Genomic DNA, 16,512 nt, shown 5'->3' with positions numbered 1-16,512 from the left:
AAGAATATGCTGTTGTCCTAGTCATCATATATGCCAGCATGTAAAACGGAAATTACAGTATGAAGAGTTTAAATGATAAGAGCGAATATAAAAACGGAGAAAAATCAATATCCACAACTGTAATAATCACAACAGGGTTGAAAGGTTGAGCAAGAGCAGAGTCAATAGTTATGGCTCCAGATTAAAAGTTGTGAACAACAAAACAAAGCTCAAATGGAAATCCAGGGTCAATTTTGAATACAAGGAAAAAGGAGGTCTCTTGCAGATAGTGCTAAATATAATTGGCTTCTGTTCATAACCATAATCTTTTCAAAGTTAAGTATGTTTATGTATTTATATGCAGATGATTAACTCCTAAACTAATTAACCAATTATGAATTTTGGAGAAAAGCTGCTAGGTGTAAGGGATCTAAATGTAGGCTATATTTAGTTTCATTTAGTTTTTTTGCAAAAAGATTGGAAAACCCTTTGTGAAAATTCAGATACTTTCAAATTTTGTGAAATTTGAATAGACAATAGAAATCAATTAATCTTTAAATCTCAGTTTCTTCGGAATATTTTAAGGGGTTATTAAGGACAACCTACCATTTGAAAATTTAAATCTTTCAGACTTGTATTGAATTTGATCAATATTTATTTTACAATCATAAATAAGTGGAGGAATTTTTACTCTTGAACAGGCATCTACTCTTACTCTCCTAACTGACACTGAGAAACTAAGATGAGAACAAACATTTGAAAAATACAAAACAGGTTACCAATTTAATAATGTTGTCTCAAGCAAATCAAAACATTGTTTAAAACAAAACTTCTATCTCTTTAGCTCTTTTTTCCTCACCTTTACTGTTTATCCTCTCGTCACCTCTTCTTACTTTTCCTACAACCCATTCCTTTCTCTGTACACACACACCAAGGAATGAATCAGCATAAGGGGAGTAACTCCTTGCTAAAAATATTTAGTTACTTTTCTTTAGTACATAAAATGATTGTAAAACAGATCTCCCCTGACAAAATCAGCTTAATGTCAAAGAATGAATGAATGCTTTAAGTTTTAGACGTTATTCATTCAGGACAATGTTGATCAAAAAAATACTAACTTTGTGTCTGCTTGTTTTGTAGTTTGTGACTTTTAGATAAACACAGACAAGTGTTTGTTTAAATTTTTTTTTTGCAAGTTTTACTCACCAGATAAGCGTGCACCTCGTTTGAATGCTTCATGTAAAGTCGTTACATCCGATATAGAATCCCCGTGAGTTTGGCTTCCTAACAGACAGGATTTACGAGCACGTTCCGGTCCCTGGAATTGAAAGAAATAATTAGTTTTGGTTAGAATGATTTAAAAGAATTTTTCTTTAACTTTTTTTTACTTTTTTTTAACAAGTCCAAACAAGGCATATTACCATTTGGACATAAGGAATTACAATTTGAGATCATGTCTAACAGGAAACTGTGAGAAGTTGAATAGTGAGATGTCTGTTTAGAGGAAAAAAGCTATTAAGTAAAAAGGCTTTCCAGCATTTTAAAGACCTCAATGGTGAAGAGGTGGGATTTTGCTGCTTGTCAGGTTAGTTGGAAGTATATATGTTCAAGGGGGCACAAATGCTTCATCAGAGCATATTCCATTATAGTACTTGTAAAGCTGGCACAGGGATGAAATATTGCGGCGATGAGAGGGGTTGGAGCTTAGCTGATAGTGCAGAACCTATTACATTTGAGACCTTTCTTTTTATCTGTCTAAAAAGGAGACCAGCCTAAATGTGACAATACTATGCATGGGTGAATGGTGGCTTTATGTAGGTGCAGGATACACATGGGTGAGAGTAATTTTCTAACATGGTAGAGGAAGCCCACCTTCTCTGCAGCAGCCTTGGCAATGTCTTTAATGTATTTGTTCCAATCTATGTTGCCTGTGAATGGTTTGCAGATGGAACTGATTTTATAGAAGAGGAGGGGTGAGCTTGATTGAATAATTTAATCAACTAATATGTGGTTGTGCATCAATATAAAAAGGCGGAAGAAAATCAATAAAAGTGTTAAAGAAATTTAAGGAGTCGGAGCATATTCATTGCTGAAAGAATTGAAGTCAGTAAACATTGACTTCAACTGAAACAAAAAAAAAAAAAAAAAAAAAAAAGCAATACATGATGTAAAAGGTTTATTTTTTTTCTAATTCTTTGCATCATCTATTACATAAATCTCATGTCTGTTTAAATGTATGTATGAATGTATGTACGTTTGTATATCTCGCAAAAACTTTCGACAGAGGCGACAAATTTTCACGAGATCAGTATCATTTTGAAGCTTGACCCTTCGGACGGCAAATATCGAAAAATTTGCCAAAAACATTAATTCCTTCACCCTCAACTGGGGACTTTTTTACAGGGAGGGGTCGCTTTTTTTGCCAATATTTTCAAACGTCATCGCCTCTTTTCAATTGTCTAGCTTTAATTTAAATCTATGTCACTTCCGGTTTGGTGATGGGCGCAACAGCTAACACGCCATGGTTTTTTTTTTTTACTTTCTTTTCCTCCTTTGTGGTATGGGTTCGAGCCTGCCTGCCTACTACAACTTTTGTTTTTTTTTTGCTCAACACACACCTACAAATACCCAGGCTAGTTATTAAATAAGTTCTTATATTTTTTTTTTAAATGAATTCTATTCTACCCTAAAAAGCTTCCAATAGTTTCACAAAATTACTCTACACCAGGAGAGTTCAGCTGAACTTAAGGAAGACAGGTATAGAGTGAAACTACTTGAAATGCGAAATTACAAGAAGTTAAAAAAAAAAAAAGAATCATGTGAAGAGAAATGGGAAAATATGATTTCGATATCAGGAGCAACATTGAAACCATGCAATTAACAATCTATATTAATAAAACTGTGCAGTCAATTCTTGCTTGCCTGTATTTCTCATATCAACATAACTTTGAATATATTTTCATACCTACAAATCTAGCAGCAATCCCACCCCTTCACAGAGTACAAAATAGACTTTGTGGCTTAGTGGGGGATGCCCTTTTCTCTACCCTGCAACCTCTCTCCCACAGAAGAGACGTTGCGAGCCTATCCTTGTTTTATCGTTATTTCCATGGCAGATGCTCGTCTGAACTCCAATCTCTGGTCCCCCCTCGCCAATCTTTCACGAAAAACACCCGTCTAGCTGAATCCACTGTGAAAAATTTCCCCCACTCTATATCTGTGCCTAAATCAAAACGCGGATTCCATGAACAAAGCTTCTTTCTTAGAACTGCACGCCTGTGGAACTCTGTTCCGTCTGCCTGCTTCCCTCCGGACTACAACTTGGATGTCTTCAAGTCCAGTGTTAACAAATTCCTAATGAACCGCCCCCTTAAGTAAACACTTCAGCAAATCTCCTCACTAACGTAATGTACTTGCAATAACCCTTATCCCTGAGTGGCTTCCGGGCCTTGATAAGTGGTGATCACTGTGTAAAAAAAAAAAAAAAAAAACTATCGAAATCGCTAGATGCCAAAAATTCTTAAATAGCTTCTTTCCTCTGACTACTTTCCATTGAAATTTCCTCCCTTTTCCATTTCCTCAACCGCACAAACATGTAAAAATTTTAATGTAATATGAACATCTTGCTGCACAACTCCCCACTTAGGTCACACCTTCCCTCCTAAATCTGATCCCTATCACAGTACCCATTTAAGTCTCAGTGGTCATATGCCTTGTTTGTACTTAAATAAGTTTGCTTTTTTTTTTTTTTTTAATTAAAAAATTTTTTGTAATTTGATATTCATTTATTAAAATCAAAACTGCATGAAATTTTAAAAACTTATTTAAAAAAAAATAATTCAATTACAAAGTTAAATCCACAAAACTTTGTTTCTTCAATATTTTTAATCTTTTGTTATAAATGAAAACCGGCATTGAGATGTGTTTTGCAATGTCTGCAAACAATGGCCCAACAAGCATAAACGAATCTAGTTGAGGATATCAACGTAGAACGTTTTCTGGTTGGCTAACAACAAACGCTTTTATAAAATATGCATGCGTAACGTAATAGCTATTGGTTCATTTTTTAATTTTTAGCCTTGTAGCAAATATGTTTTCATAGCTCAGGCATTAACATTAAAGAAGAAAGTAAATTGTAAACTAAACGTTATGGTTTTGATTCTTGGTGGTGGTGCATGAATCATTTTTTTTTTTTTTTTTTACTTTTTAAATCATTTTGAACCAATATAATAAATACGAAATCTGCATCAATTAAAATATCATATTTAAGTGGTTTTTATGACCGCGCAATGCCGGGCAGCCTACTAGTTTTACATAAATTTCAAACATTTTAGCATCAAAACTATATTTTTATGAAACCAGTACATATGGAATAAACAAAAATGAAGATCGTTTATAATATGATTACCTATGTTGAAACTATGAAATAACTTAAATTCAAAATAAAATATATAAAAAATTATTAAATTACATTTTTGAAAAAAGATGCAAATTTAGTTCACACTATGCACGTTTGACTTTAAAAAAAAAAATGTCTTCAGTTCGTATACTTCTGATAGTTTTCATTTTTTTTTTTGCTTCATATTCTCTTTTCCTTTTTTGTGTTTATTAATTATTTTAGTTGAGTTTGTAGAGGTCTCTTTGACCTTCAAGTTTTTTACTTTCTTCGGCTTCAATCTGAAAACCCGGAACACTTTCATCCTATACTTGACCAACACACCAAATTATCAGAAAAAAAATATTTAAAAAAATAAATAACAGCCATACAGAAATTAAAAAATTCAAGTGGATGATGATTAAATACATTGAAAAAACATCAAAAATTTGGATAAGGTTGATATCGTTCAATATTGATCTTGTGTATCAGTGGCTTTCAAATCACAAGTCGTCATCAAAAGAAGACCTGTTTGCTGTTTTAAAAAACAGACGTATATCTAAGTTTTGGTAGTGAGTGAGTATTTTACCTATTATTTTTGGTTAGAAGTTGTTTTATTCTCTTTTACATTGTAATAGTTGCCATTGATATTGAGCACTGTGTACAGAGCAAAGTGACATCTTAAACAAATTTATGCCATTTTGTTGATTTGATGTCTAAACTTGCTTAAATTACCTAAACATTATCAGGTTTTTCTTCTGTAATTTTTTTTTTCAACTAACAAGTCATCACTAGAGTTATGACAACAGCATATTCTTTTCCTTGTTTTGACTCTCAGGTATATATCCATTGATATCTTATGTTTTTATGTAGAGTGATGTGGTTAGAGTGAGTGATGTGATTCTCAGTTGATTAATTGTATCTAACTGTGTGGGATATATACTCGAGAGTCAAAACAATGAAAAGAATATGCTGTTGTCATAGCCTTAGCCATCATTTATTGATTGAAAGTTATGGAGATATATATAGTATCAAAAGGTAGTTATAAAAAAAAAAAATAAAATAAACAAGCCAAGCGTGCAAGGTCCCCTTCCACAAGTGAAAAATTTACTTTCACCATGACTAATGTTTGCACAAATTTTTTTAAAAATTCGAAGGCTTTTGTTAATGAGAAAAAGTACAAACAAATGAACAGAGAAATGGGAGTGAATTACTAAGTCATCCCTCCTTTGTCAGAGGGACCAAAAATAAACTTGTTGCTCTCCACTAGTTAATATAGAAAATCTTATTTAAAATCTATACATTACAGTGTCTGGTGAGCATAACTCAGATTTCATCAATTTGTTTGTGCCTAATTTTGGGTAATACAATACTGAAAAGTTGATCTGTTCCTAACAGTAAATTTCTACCATAGATCCAGCAAAACCAGGTTGTTAAAACTTGAGTATATCCAACAAACACTCTAGTGTATAGTTTTTGTACACTAGCAGGTCGCCTGACATTTTTGCACAATCGTAAAATACATTTAAACAAGTGAAGCATGCATGGACCTCATGAGTGCACAGTGAATGAGGCATTAAAAAAACAAAATGACTAAGTTCAGCATTTGTCACCCCCCCCCCCACACACCTATTTAGCCCCAAAAGTCCCCAGGGGATGTCGAATCCTAGTGAAAATGAACAAACGGTGCAGTTTTAGGCCTTAACATATGTAAATTTACGTTATGCACCATGCAAAAAAAAAAAAAAAAAAAAAAAAAGAAAAAGAAAAAAAGACCAAGTCCATCACCCCCCACCCCCACCCCATTTAGCCCCCAAAGTCCCCAAGGCTTTAACATATTTAAATTTGAGTTCAGCACCACGCAAAACTGCTAAATAGACATACACAGAAAATTTTGGACAAATATGGTAAAATAGTCCCAAAAATGGAGTGTTTTTATTGTCTGTAAAAGAGCCTCTGAAGCACACCCAAGGGTTATTGCGAAGTATAGTCAAACAAAATTATATAGAAATCAGTTAGTTACAACTTTTCAGAAAGTTTTATAAAAATCCAAGGCATCAATTTTTTTTTAATAAGCATAAAAGTGTCAATTTTAGGAGGGTGGGACAACCAGAGTTTTCTCAGAAAATCCGTTCCGTTACATTTTTACTCATATCATGTTTAATGTTTGCGCAAAATTTAAAAAAATTCCAAAGTGTAGTTATTGACAAAAGTGCAGATGAGCGGACAAGGGTGAATTTACAGGTTCACCCTCCTTTTGTTGGGAGACCAATAACATTTTAATTTATGCAGATTTCGTATTCATTATTATAGAGTAAATTCTCTATTAATTACATTGTACCCAACATGTAGTAATGATATTGTTTTAAAGGTTTTAAAAATGACTTGGATGTCATAAGCTAGAATCAAAAACATTTCCATCTCTAGCGGCATTTGATATCAGCTGAGCTAACAACGTACTTGCTAGATAGTTAACTATAATTTAGGTTTATTTTTTCACCCCTTTAAAATAAAAATATATAAAAAATAAACTTTCTATATCAATGGATTTTATGTTTTTTAATGCATATCTTTTTTAAATAACTATGTTTATATTTTGTAAAATTGTTTAGATATTTCTATGCGATTAAAAAACAATCAATTTATAAAGAAAGTTTACGTATTTCTATATATTTTTATTATGGGGGGGGTGAAAAAAATAAACAAAATATAGTTAACTATAAAAAAAATTTATTTTTTTTTAATTAGCAACGATCGTAATAGACTGTGCAGGTTTAAATAATGTAAATAAAGCATATTTAAATATAGTACATTTAAGAAAACGTAAATACGTTAGAAAAAATATATCCCCCCCCCAAATTTTTTCACACCCCTCCCTTCACTTATTATAATAAAAATATATAAAAATATGTAAACTTTATCAATCAGAATCCAGTGAACCCATCATTACATCAAATGAATGATGGGCTACACAAACTTAAACGAAAGGATGCTTATATATTATTAAAGGGTCACATCAATCAATTTTAAGTTTCAAATTTAATATTTTGCATACCTGTGTAATAAGGATATAGTTATGTGGATGTACCCTTTTTTTGCATGCAAGTATTATATATATACACACACACGGGGACACCCCCCCAAAAAAAAAATGGGCCCCAACTCTAATTAGGCCCCGTTTCTTAGTGTTTTGTCCGAATGAAATGAAACTTTGGTCATAACTAGTTTATTATATTCAAAACATCACATCAAAACACTAGGATCTTTGGCCTTTTTTTCTCCGTTCTACAGCATATGTTCTAGATGGCCTCCATTTACCTTTTTTTGGGGGGAGGGGGGGGGTCACCCTGCATGTATGTATATATATATATATCTTTTACAGGTTTTGTTTAGTAAGATTAAAATCTTTTTTTCTTTTTCCATTGCAGGATTAGAAATTTTTGTTAACTCCTGTTATCTTTGATAGATGGGAACCATTCCAGATCAGAACTGATAACTATAGGGAGGACCCCAGACTCCCAAATTGAGGAGTAACAATAGCTTTTTTTCTTTCTCATCTCAAACAAGGCATATAGCCACTTGAAACATAAGAGGTTACTCTTTAAAATTGTAACTAACAAGAGACTGTGGAGGAGTTGAGCAGCGAGATGTTTCTTCACATTACATTTCAACTTCCGCAGAATAAGGAAGCAGGAAGGGAATTCTAAAGTCTAACAGAGGGAAGAAACTATTGGAGTAGAAGGCTTTCCTGTATTTCGGTTCCGCTACAGTGAAGGGGGGAGTGCTTGTTGGATTAGTCAGGAGTATGCATGTCGAGGCGACACAAGTGCTATGAGCTTAGAGTACATTCCACTAAAGTACTTCTAAAACAGACACAGGGATGTGATGTTGTGGTGATGGGAGAGAGGTAGAGTTTGGCCGACAGTGCGAGAGCTATTAGATTTGAGACTTTTTTGGACCCTATCTAAGAGGGAGAGATTTGAACCCTATTTAAGAGGGGTAGATGCACCAACAAAGATGTGACAATACTCCATGCATGGGTAAATTGTGGCTTTGTAAAGATATAAGATTTAAGGTTATATGCAAGACCATTTCATTTAATGTTATTCTTCGTCCAATCAAAGACACCAAAGAAAGAAATCAATTCGATTGGGATGTAGATTAATTTCCTGACGATTAGTCATCACACAGAAGCAAATTAATTCTGAGTCGGATAAACAAACGGATCGTGAATGATAAAACGGAAATGAGAAATAACCCTGATAATTACACACAGGTTCTTGTTAGATCACAGTTAAGCAACATTAATACTGGTGAATACTTCGATGAGTAACCATTTTTAGTTTGGAAATGACTGCCAAAAAAATAAAAATAAAGAGTTATTGTTGATTATCTTCCCTTATTTTAAGGAATAAAAAAAAAAAGAATTAACTTTGATCTGATAAAATATAGTTTTCTAAGAGTGTAATAGCCACAGCTAAGAGTAGATACACTAAGATAACTAGAAATCTCATGTCATAAAAATTAAGCGATTTTTTGGAAACTCTACAATAGTGTGATAAATAGATAATCAATTTCTTCCCTCAAGCCAATGATCATGAAGTCGCTTCAACAGCAACTTCCTCTAAATTCTACAGTAAATAAATAAATCTTTTTAATAAGAAAGTTAGGAATTCAAAACTGACTGCATTTTCTTTTCCAAGATTCAAATTATTTTACTTTTGGTACAATTAAATATGGGTATTTTTCGCCAGGAAAATATTTGTTAAATGTGTATTTTATTAATTGACATGTCATTTTAATTTTAGGTTAAAAATGCATCTGTTTTCACATTTTTAAATGAGACATTTTTTCAATCCTTTTTCTTTATCATCCAGTTTTCAATTTTTCAATTATTTATTGCTCAGTTTTCAATTTAAAAAAAAATCATTTATGGCTTCATTTCATTTTTAAAATTATCGTTAGATTTTAATTAATTTTTTTATTCTCAAAATTCATAATTAAAATTTTGCAGTATTTGATAGTCTCCTACTTCAAACATACTTAATTTTAGTTTGTTTTTGATTTGCATTAAGAAAATTCGATTTCAGTATAAATTAGTTTTTTTTTAATTTTTTAATGCAATTTTTTAAGTAAATTATAAACAAATTTCAGTCTTTAAAATCAAAGAAACAAAATTTACTTGTAACGCAGAAATAATTTTTCTTTTAAATTATTCTCATTTTTCTTTTATTGAATACTAGTGGGCAGTATTGTCCAGGTGTTTGTCAGTGTAAAAGAAAAAAAAAAGTTTTGGTAGAAAGGTAGGCTCGAACCCGAAGACTTGAGGCGAAGTTGGAAAAGAAAGCCTGATAACTTGCTACACGGGCAGAGAAGTGAAAATGGTTGAGATTAAACGGCTAAACAAAAAAAAGCAGGTGCTTAAACGAACGTCAACGTGTGCTTTTCTAGGTCAAACATCACGCCACAGAGAAATGAAATCACAATGAATTTTGTAACATAAAAGTCGCTGAAATAAAAGATAAAGACGACCTCGTTACGTAAATTGGAGATATTATAATCTAGGGAGTATATAAGAATTTGTAAGAATGAGTGATCCCGCCCCCGAGCCCCTCTCCCTCCAATAAAAAGCCCTTGGCGAACATACAAAAAAAAAAAAAAAAATGCACACACAAACATTTTCACTTTTACATAATAGACTAGTGGGTGGTGGCCCAGCATTGAACCCCCCCCCCCCGCTCCGCCCCAATAAATCAAAACAACTTTTCTTTCAATCAAAATAGCAGGGAGTGCCCGTGCAAAAGAGGGCCAGAAGGCAAAAAGTTACAGGCAAATGCGCTTGCTCACATGGTCATGAGTACTTATGATGACATGATGTTGCAAAAAAAAGTTTTTTTAAACGTAGTTTTAGTTTAATACGCATGCGTGACTTGCGAAAAAAAACAGATTCCTTTCCAAAAAGTGGTCTAGTTGATCCCCCACAATCTTTTTTTCTATTTTTCACATATTATGCATCCAGGGCATTGCTCTTTAGCATGGTAACAGTTTCGTGCCGGCCCAATGCGGATGACAAAAGTTTTTACCAGACATACAAACACACACACGTAAATGTTTGAGATTTATATAATAGACTAGCGGGGGTACCCGGCGTTGCCCAGGTGTTTGGAGGTGTGTATGTAGGAGAGGGTGACCCTGTTTTAATATTAAAAAAAACATCTTAAAAAAAATTGGAAAAACCAAAACAAAGCAAAACAGCGAAAAAACGTAAAAAAAAGGTGTAAAAGAAGAAAAAAAGTTTAGGAAGAAAGACAAGCTCGAATCCGAAGCATCGAGGCTAAGGCGAAAAAAAAATGCTCGACACGTTACCCCTATGCCAAAGAGACATACACTTAATAACGAATAAAATTAACCTTTAAAAACACTTGCAGGTGGTTGAAACTAAAGTGAACGTTTTCTAGGTCAAACATGACGTCATTGTCGTAGTAGCAGGATGAGAGAAAATGAAGGAACGATTTTTTCGGCACCCCTCCCTGTACAAAACTGATGATTTTAGGGTGAAGGAATTAATACTTTTGGCCAATTTTTCGATATTTGTCGGGCAAAGGTTCAAGCTTTAAAATGATACATATCTGGTGAAAATCCGTGGCCTGTGTTGAAAGTTTTTGCGAGACATACAAACACACATACATTTTCACTTTTATATTTATAGAAGTTCAGTTTCAGTATAAATAATTTTCCTACTTTTTTTTTTCTTCTTTTCTTGCAATACATTTTTTTTTTTAAGTTTTCTAATGAGTTTGGTAAAAAGTTATTCATTATCGACATTTTGACTGTTTGACATATCTTGCTTGCTCCTAACTCAAGTATGTCATTTTTCAGTGACGAGACCTGCTTTGGAGTGGTTGCAGCAAAGTAAACAAGACTTTGTATGGCAAATAGTCTCAAAAGAAAACATCTAAAATAAAACCAGTCTTTCTCCACTATTCAATTTTTTTTACTGTTGGGTCAAACGGTCTCCAGTATTACTTATACATTAGTCAAACGTTTCTGTGTAGCTTACTTGTCATAAGTATATTTTTATACTACTAAGTTCTATTCATGTATTTGGCACTGTTGAAGTAAATATGAAAACAAAATATAAATAATATATTTTAAATTAGAAATGTATATACACAAAACAGCAATGCATACATTATATATTAGCAAGCAGTCCGGCGTTGCCTAGTCATAAAATATACTTGAATACAATATTTTAATTTATGCAGATTTCATATTCATTATTATAGTCATTTCTCTATTGATTATTATATACGTAGTAACGATTTCAAAAGTTTAAAAAATATAAATATGACATGAGTGTCATCAGCTGAATCGAAACCAAAACTTTTAACACTTCAGCATTATTCGTTAGCATATGAGTTAAGTTTGTACACTTACAAAACTTTAAAAAAATAAAATTATTAAAACGTATAAATGTAGGTTTCGGCATGCTTAAAAGTAACGTTTAGCCAAATTCAAATTATTTTTTTTCAATTTTAACTACTTATCAGCTATTTTTACAGGTTAAAAACCAAATCAAAGTTGTTCCACAGTGTGACACCAAATGGCCCCACTGACAAGTTGCCGATCCAAAAGTGCTGTCTGCTGTAACTTTCTCCATTTTCTAGTTCTGGCAGTGTTGTAGTCTTGTTCCCATTGACAGCAATCGATGAGGATGCATGGATCCACAAGCAGAAAAATAAAACGAAATACAAAACCACAGACGCCAATGCCTCACATATACGTCAGTTGGATGGAGTGTGTTTCTACATGCTAAAGTCCACATGTACGTTCTATCAAAGCCATGCCAGTCACTTGCTGTCAGTTAATCTCCCCATCTTCCTCGGGAACCTCCTACCAACCAACTGCCCTCGGCCATATCCAAAATCCAACTGCCAACCTTGGAGTTCAAACCTTAACCATATTTCTTTGTCTGCGTTAATAACAAATTTCTATCCATTGTTTATTGAGAAGTTTTTTTATTATTCACTAAATTTACTTCATTTTCTTTTGTCATCCTTTGTTCTTTTCCTACCCTGCCTGCACTCAACAACCTCAATTGAACATAGCGTCACAGCAGGTCCAAATTCCCTACCTATCAAGTTTCAAGTCTTTAGATAAAAAATTAACAGTTTGATAGAGCTGGTTCCGCACACAGAAAAGGTCACATATAAAGGTTCATGAAAAACCAAAGATTTTTCTTTTTAGAATGTTCAAAGTTAAGCAAGAAAACAAGTCTTAGTTATTTTGTGTTCCTTCCAGAAAAAAACGGATGTTTTTTTTTCTCGTTTCACTTTTTATTTTATTCAGCCAATATCATTGTCCACATTTTTATAATAACCTGCTCTACTGCCCTTTTAGTATTTAAGTGTGGCTTCTGTAGAATAAACCTGGTGTTGAGAAGCAATCTTTACGCTCCCCTATTCTATCAACACATTTAAGGATAACTTCTTTGATGAAGCAGAGTTCCACTAGAGATTTTTAATAAAATTAAGAAAGAAGCTTTGTTCATGGAATCTACAATTGATTTGATTTTGGCACAGATAAAGAGTGGGGAAAAATTTGACAGTTATTTCAGCTAGATGGGTGTTTATCATGAAAGATTGACGAGGGGGGACCAGAGATTGAAGCTCAGACGAGCACTTGCCATGGAAGTAACAATAAAACAAAGACAGGTTCGCAATGTCTCTTCTGTGGGAGAGAGGTTGTAGGGAAGAGAAAATAGCATCCCCCACTAAGCCATGAAGTCTATTTTGTACTCTGTCAAGGCAGGATAGGCCGTTTTTTAGCAGCTCCTCCCCAGTACTCCATCCTGTTTCATGATGGTGCATGCACAAATCATTCACATTATGGTAAGAATAAGTAGGTTTGAAAATACTTTTTAAAGATCATGCCCAGATGCCCTGATGGTTATCATACTTAACTCACCGTCTTCAAATTTTAGTTTTGATCTGAACTTGAGTATTTTTTTTTTTATTACTTAGTTTAAAATATATATATATATATATATATAATACTTGCATGCATGTCTCAGTTTTTCCTTTTTTTTTTTTTTTTTTTTTTTTAAGGAATTTAACGTCATATTTAATACCGAGCAACGCCGGACACATCTAGTCTATAATATAGCATCAGCAGCAGTTAAATTTCTGAATTTTTGAGATGAGGATTGATTATTCATTTTGGGATTTTTCGGACTGCTGTTCTCATCTTGAATGTCATTTTCACATTTCGGTTGATGTTGCCTCTGACCTTCAGACGTATCTTGCCGAATTCTGGAATCTGCATGTAAGGTCGTGTGGGATTGTGGATAAAGTACTTAGCATAATTCAGTTGTAAGGTTACACTCTTATGGAGGTTGAAGGTTCAATCCTCAGTGCAGGCAACATTCAAAATATAATTGTAAATCACTAAGGACTTTTACCCAATCATAACTGATGGAATAAGAGCATGCTACCCCCCCCCACACCCGATTAAATAAAGAGTTTTGTTTGAAATTCTGTACGGATTTCAGAGTTCGACAAGATACACATGAATAAGGCCAGAGATTACATCGACAGAAACGTTGCAAAAATAGCACTCAACATGTGAAAAGTAGTAATTGTCTGTATTTTTGAGATGAGTTGTTTTCATTGATTGAGATTGTTGGACTGACTTCCTCATCTTGGTTGTTATTATCACAACGTTTCGGCCGTTTTGCCCTCCGGCCTTCGTCAGGTGAACGGTTTGTTAGGAGTCTCGAACCCAACCCTTTATTATTATTACGGGGGTACCGTGTTCGGACTCCAGCTAGGTTTAAGACATCCGTATATCGCAAGCCTACCTTCACCGGACAATACCTAAACTTCAACTCCCATCACCCATACAGTATCAAACACGTAACAATAACAACCAAGATGAGGAAGTCAGTCCGACAATCTCAATGCGAAAAGTAATACAAATAATATGAATCAGCAGCAGTTGCTTTGAAGTATTATATAAAAATTGTAAAATTTTGAGATTGCTGGGTGTGAAATAGCAATAAGTTCCCATTGGAATAAACTTATTTTACGAGTTTTATGTAATTTTTTTTAGGAAGTCACCCTTTATCAAGACCCAGAGGTCACGAGGATACGGGTTAAGTGTTAGGTAGATGGTGAGACAACAAGATCAGTTATGGTGGAACTTGGGTATGGTTCAAAGAAGACAGCTTAATAGGAATTTATTCACATTGGATTTGAAGACGACCATGTTATAGTTGGCAAGGAAGCAGATACATGGCATTGTGTTCCACAGACGGATAGTTCTGGGAAAGAAACTCTGCTGATGAAATTTTTGTTTACTTTTAGGCACCGATAGATTGTGAAGGAAGTTGTGGTGGTGTTCTTTAAAATGGAAACAAAGTTTGCGATTAAAAAAAATAAATAAAATGCTTATTTTTACTGGATTTATTTCTATGAAAAAAAAAAAAAAAAAAAAAAAAGGAGGTAACATTTCTCCCAATCATTTTTTCACAAAACAAATACTCCAATCTTTACGATCATGATAAACTTAGCAAATTCTTACAATAGTTTAACTTAAATGCTGACCTCTAGTCCCCAACTCTTTTGCCCCCCCCCCCTTACTATTCCACTGCTCAAAGAGTCAATTTTATGGTTCAACAAAAGAGTTGGGTTCAGTCGAATCATGTTTTGTTTACCGCCTCCCCCTTCATCACTCCGCCTCCTCCTCCTCTTGAACTAATTTCCATATAATGCACATGACTGCATGTACAAAACTAATCCTTATTGATTCTTATTAGTTCTCATTTACACAATCCCTTTTTGTTTTGATTCATGTTGCTATTAGGAGCATATGCGTCCTCCCACCACCACCACCACCTTTCTCTCATTAATCCCGATTATAATGATACAATGCCTTATAACTAAGCTGACTGGATCTATCCGGTGTTGACCAGGAATCGTAATTTACTTGCCTCTCCAATGAAAACAGATTAGACACTACTGTGAAACAAAAATTGCCTCAGTCTTTAAGTGTTTTTTCCCTTTATTATGGACAGAACAGATACTACAATTTTATCCCAGACACTTACTTTCAGCTTTGTTTTGCTTATTTATATATATAAAAGCGAAAATGTATGTATGTATGTATGTATGTTTGTGTGTGCTAAAAACTTTCGACAGACAGAACAAAAATTCACAAATTTGGTCTCATATGAAAGCCCCATCCTTTGCCCGACAAAATATCGAAAAATTGGCCAAAAACGTTAATTTTTTCACCCTGAAATCAGCACTTTTCTACGGGGGGGGGGGGGGGGGGTCAGCGAAACCGTCCTCTCATGACGAATTTGCTTCTACGCATGCGTCATATGACGTCATAACCTGATTTAGTTTGACATTTTAAAAAAAATTACCTAATTTCGTGTACGTCGTGTTAGGTCAGTTGGTTAGAGCGCTGGGTCATTATCTAAACGTTTTGGGTTCGAATTATGGTGCGAGATGTCTTTTTTTTTTTTCGATTTTTTAAATTTTAATATTGAAGCAAGGTTATTTAAGCCATTTTCCACGTAACGTTCGTTTTTCTGTTTTTTTTTTTTACTTCGCTTATTCTTAGGTTTTCATTAACACCCCCCACCACCGACTGACCACACACACCCAAAAACACCCGGGCAACGCCGGGTACCCACTGATTTTTAAAAATTTTAATATTGAAACAGGCTTATTTAAGCAATTTTTCACGTGTTTTTTTTTTGTTTTTATTTTTCAGATTTTTTAAAGAAGTTTTAACGTTCATTTTTCTGTTTTCTTTTTCCGATTTTTACATTTATCATCGTTCGTTTGCCTTACATTAGTTTTTTGTGGTTTTTTTTTTTTCGATTTTTTAAATTTTTATTAAATATTTTAAAATATTTACTTTGCTTATTCTTATGTTTTGAGTACCCCCCCCCACTTTATTTTAGATTTTTTAAAGTTTTTCTGTTTTCTTTTTTGTTTTTTTTTACTTCACTTATTCTTATGTTTTGATTAACAGCCCCTACCCCCGCCCGAGCACACACACCTCCAAAAACTCGGGCAATGCCCCCCCCCCCGCTAGTCTATAAATATAAAAGCGAAAATGTGTGTATGTATGTGTGTGTGTTTGTA

General features: G+C 33.7%; 1 protein-coding gene across 1 annotated transcript in view; it reads right to left on the bottom strand.

Moving 5' to 3' along the window:
• The window catches only part of LOC145252433 (long-chain-fatty-acid--CoA ligase 5-like), a 197,155-nt gene that overhangs the window by 87,010 nt on the left and 93,633 nt on the right, over positions 1–16,512 (bottom strand). The window contains exon 3 of the mRNA XM_080111830.1: positions 1,186–1,297. Coding sequence (XP_079967956.1) covers positions 1,186–1,297 — 112 coding nt within the window. The remainder of the gene's footprint in view (positions 1–1,185; positions 1,298–16,512) is intronic.

This window comes from Euprymna scolopes, chromosome 29, assembly GCF_053919585.1.
Source record: "Euprymna scolopes isolate OS-2025 chromosome 29, ASM5391958v1, whole genome shotgun sequence".
Taxonomy (NCBI): domain Eukaryota; kingdom Metazoa; phylum Mollusca; class Cephalopoda; order Sepiida; family Sepiolidae; genus Euprymna; species Euprymna scolopes.
Note: the sequence above shows the minus strand (reverse complement) of the source record. Positions and strands in the feature narration are given on the sequence as shown.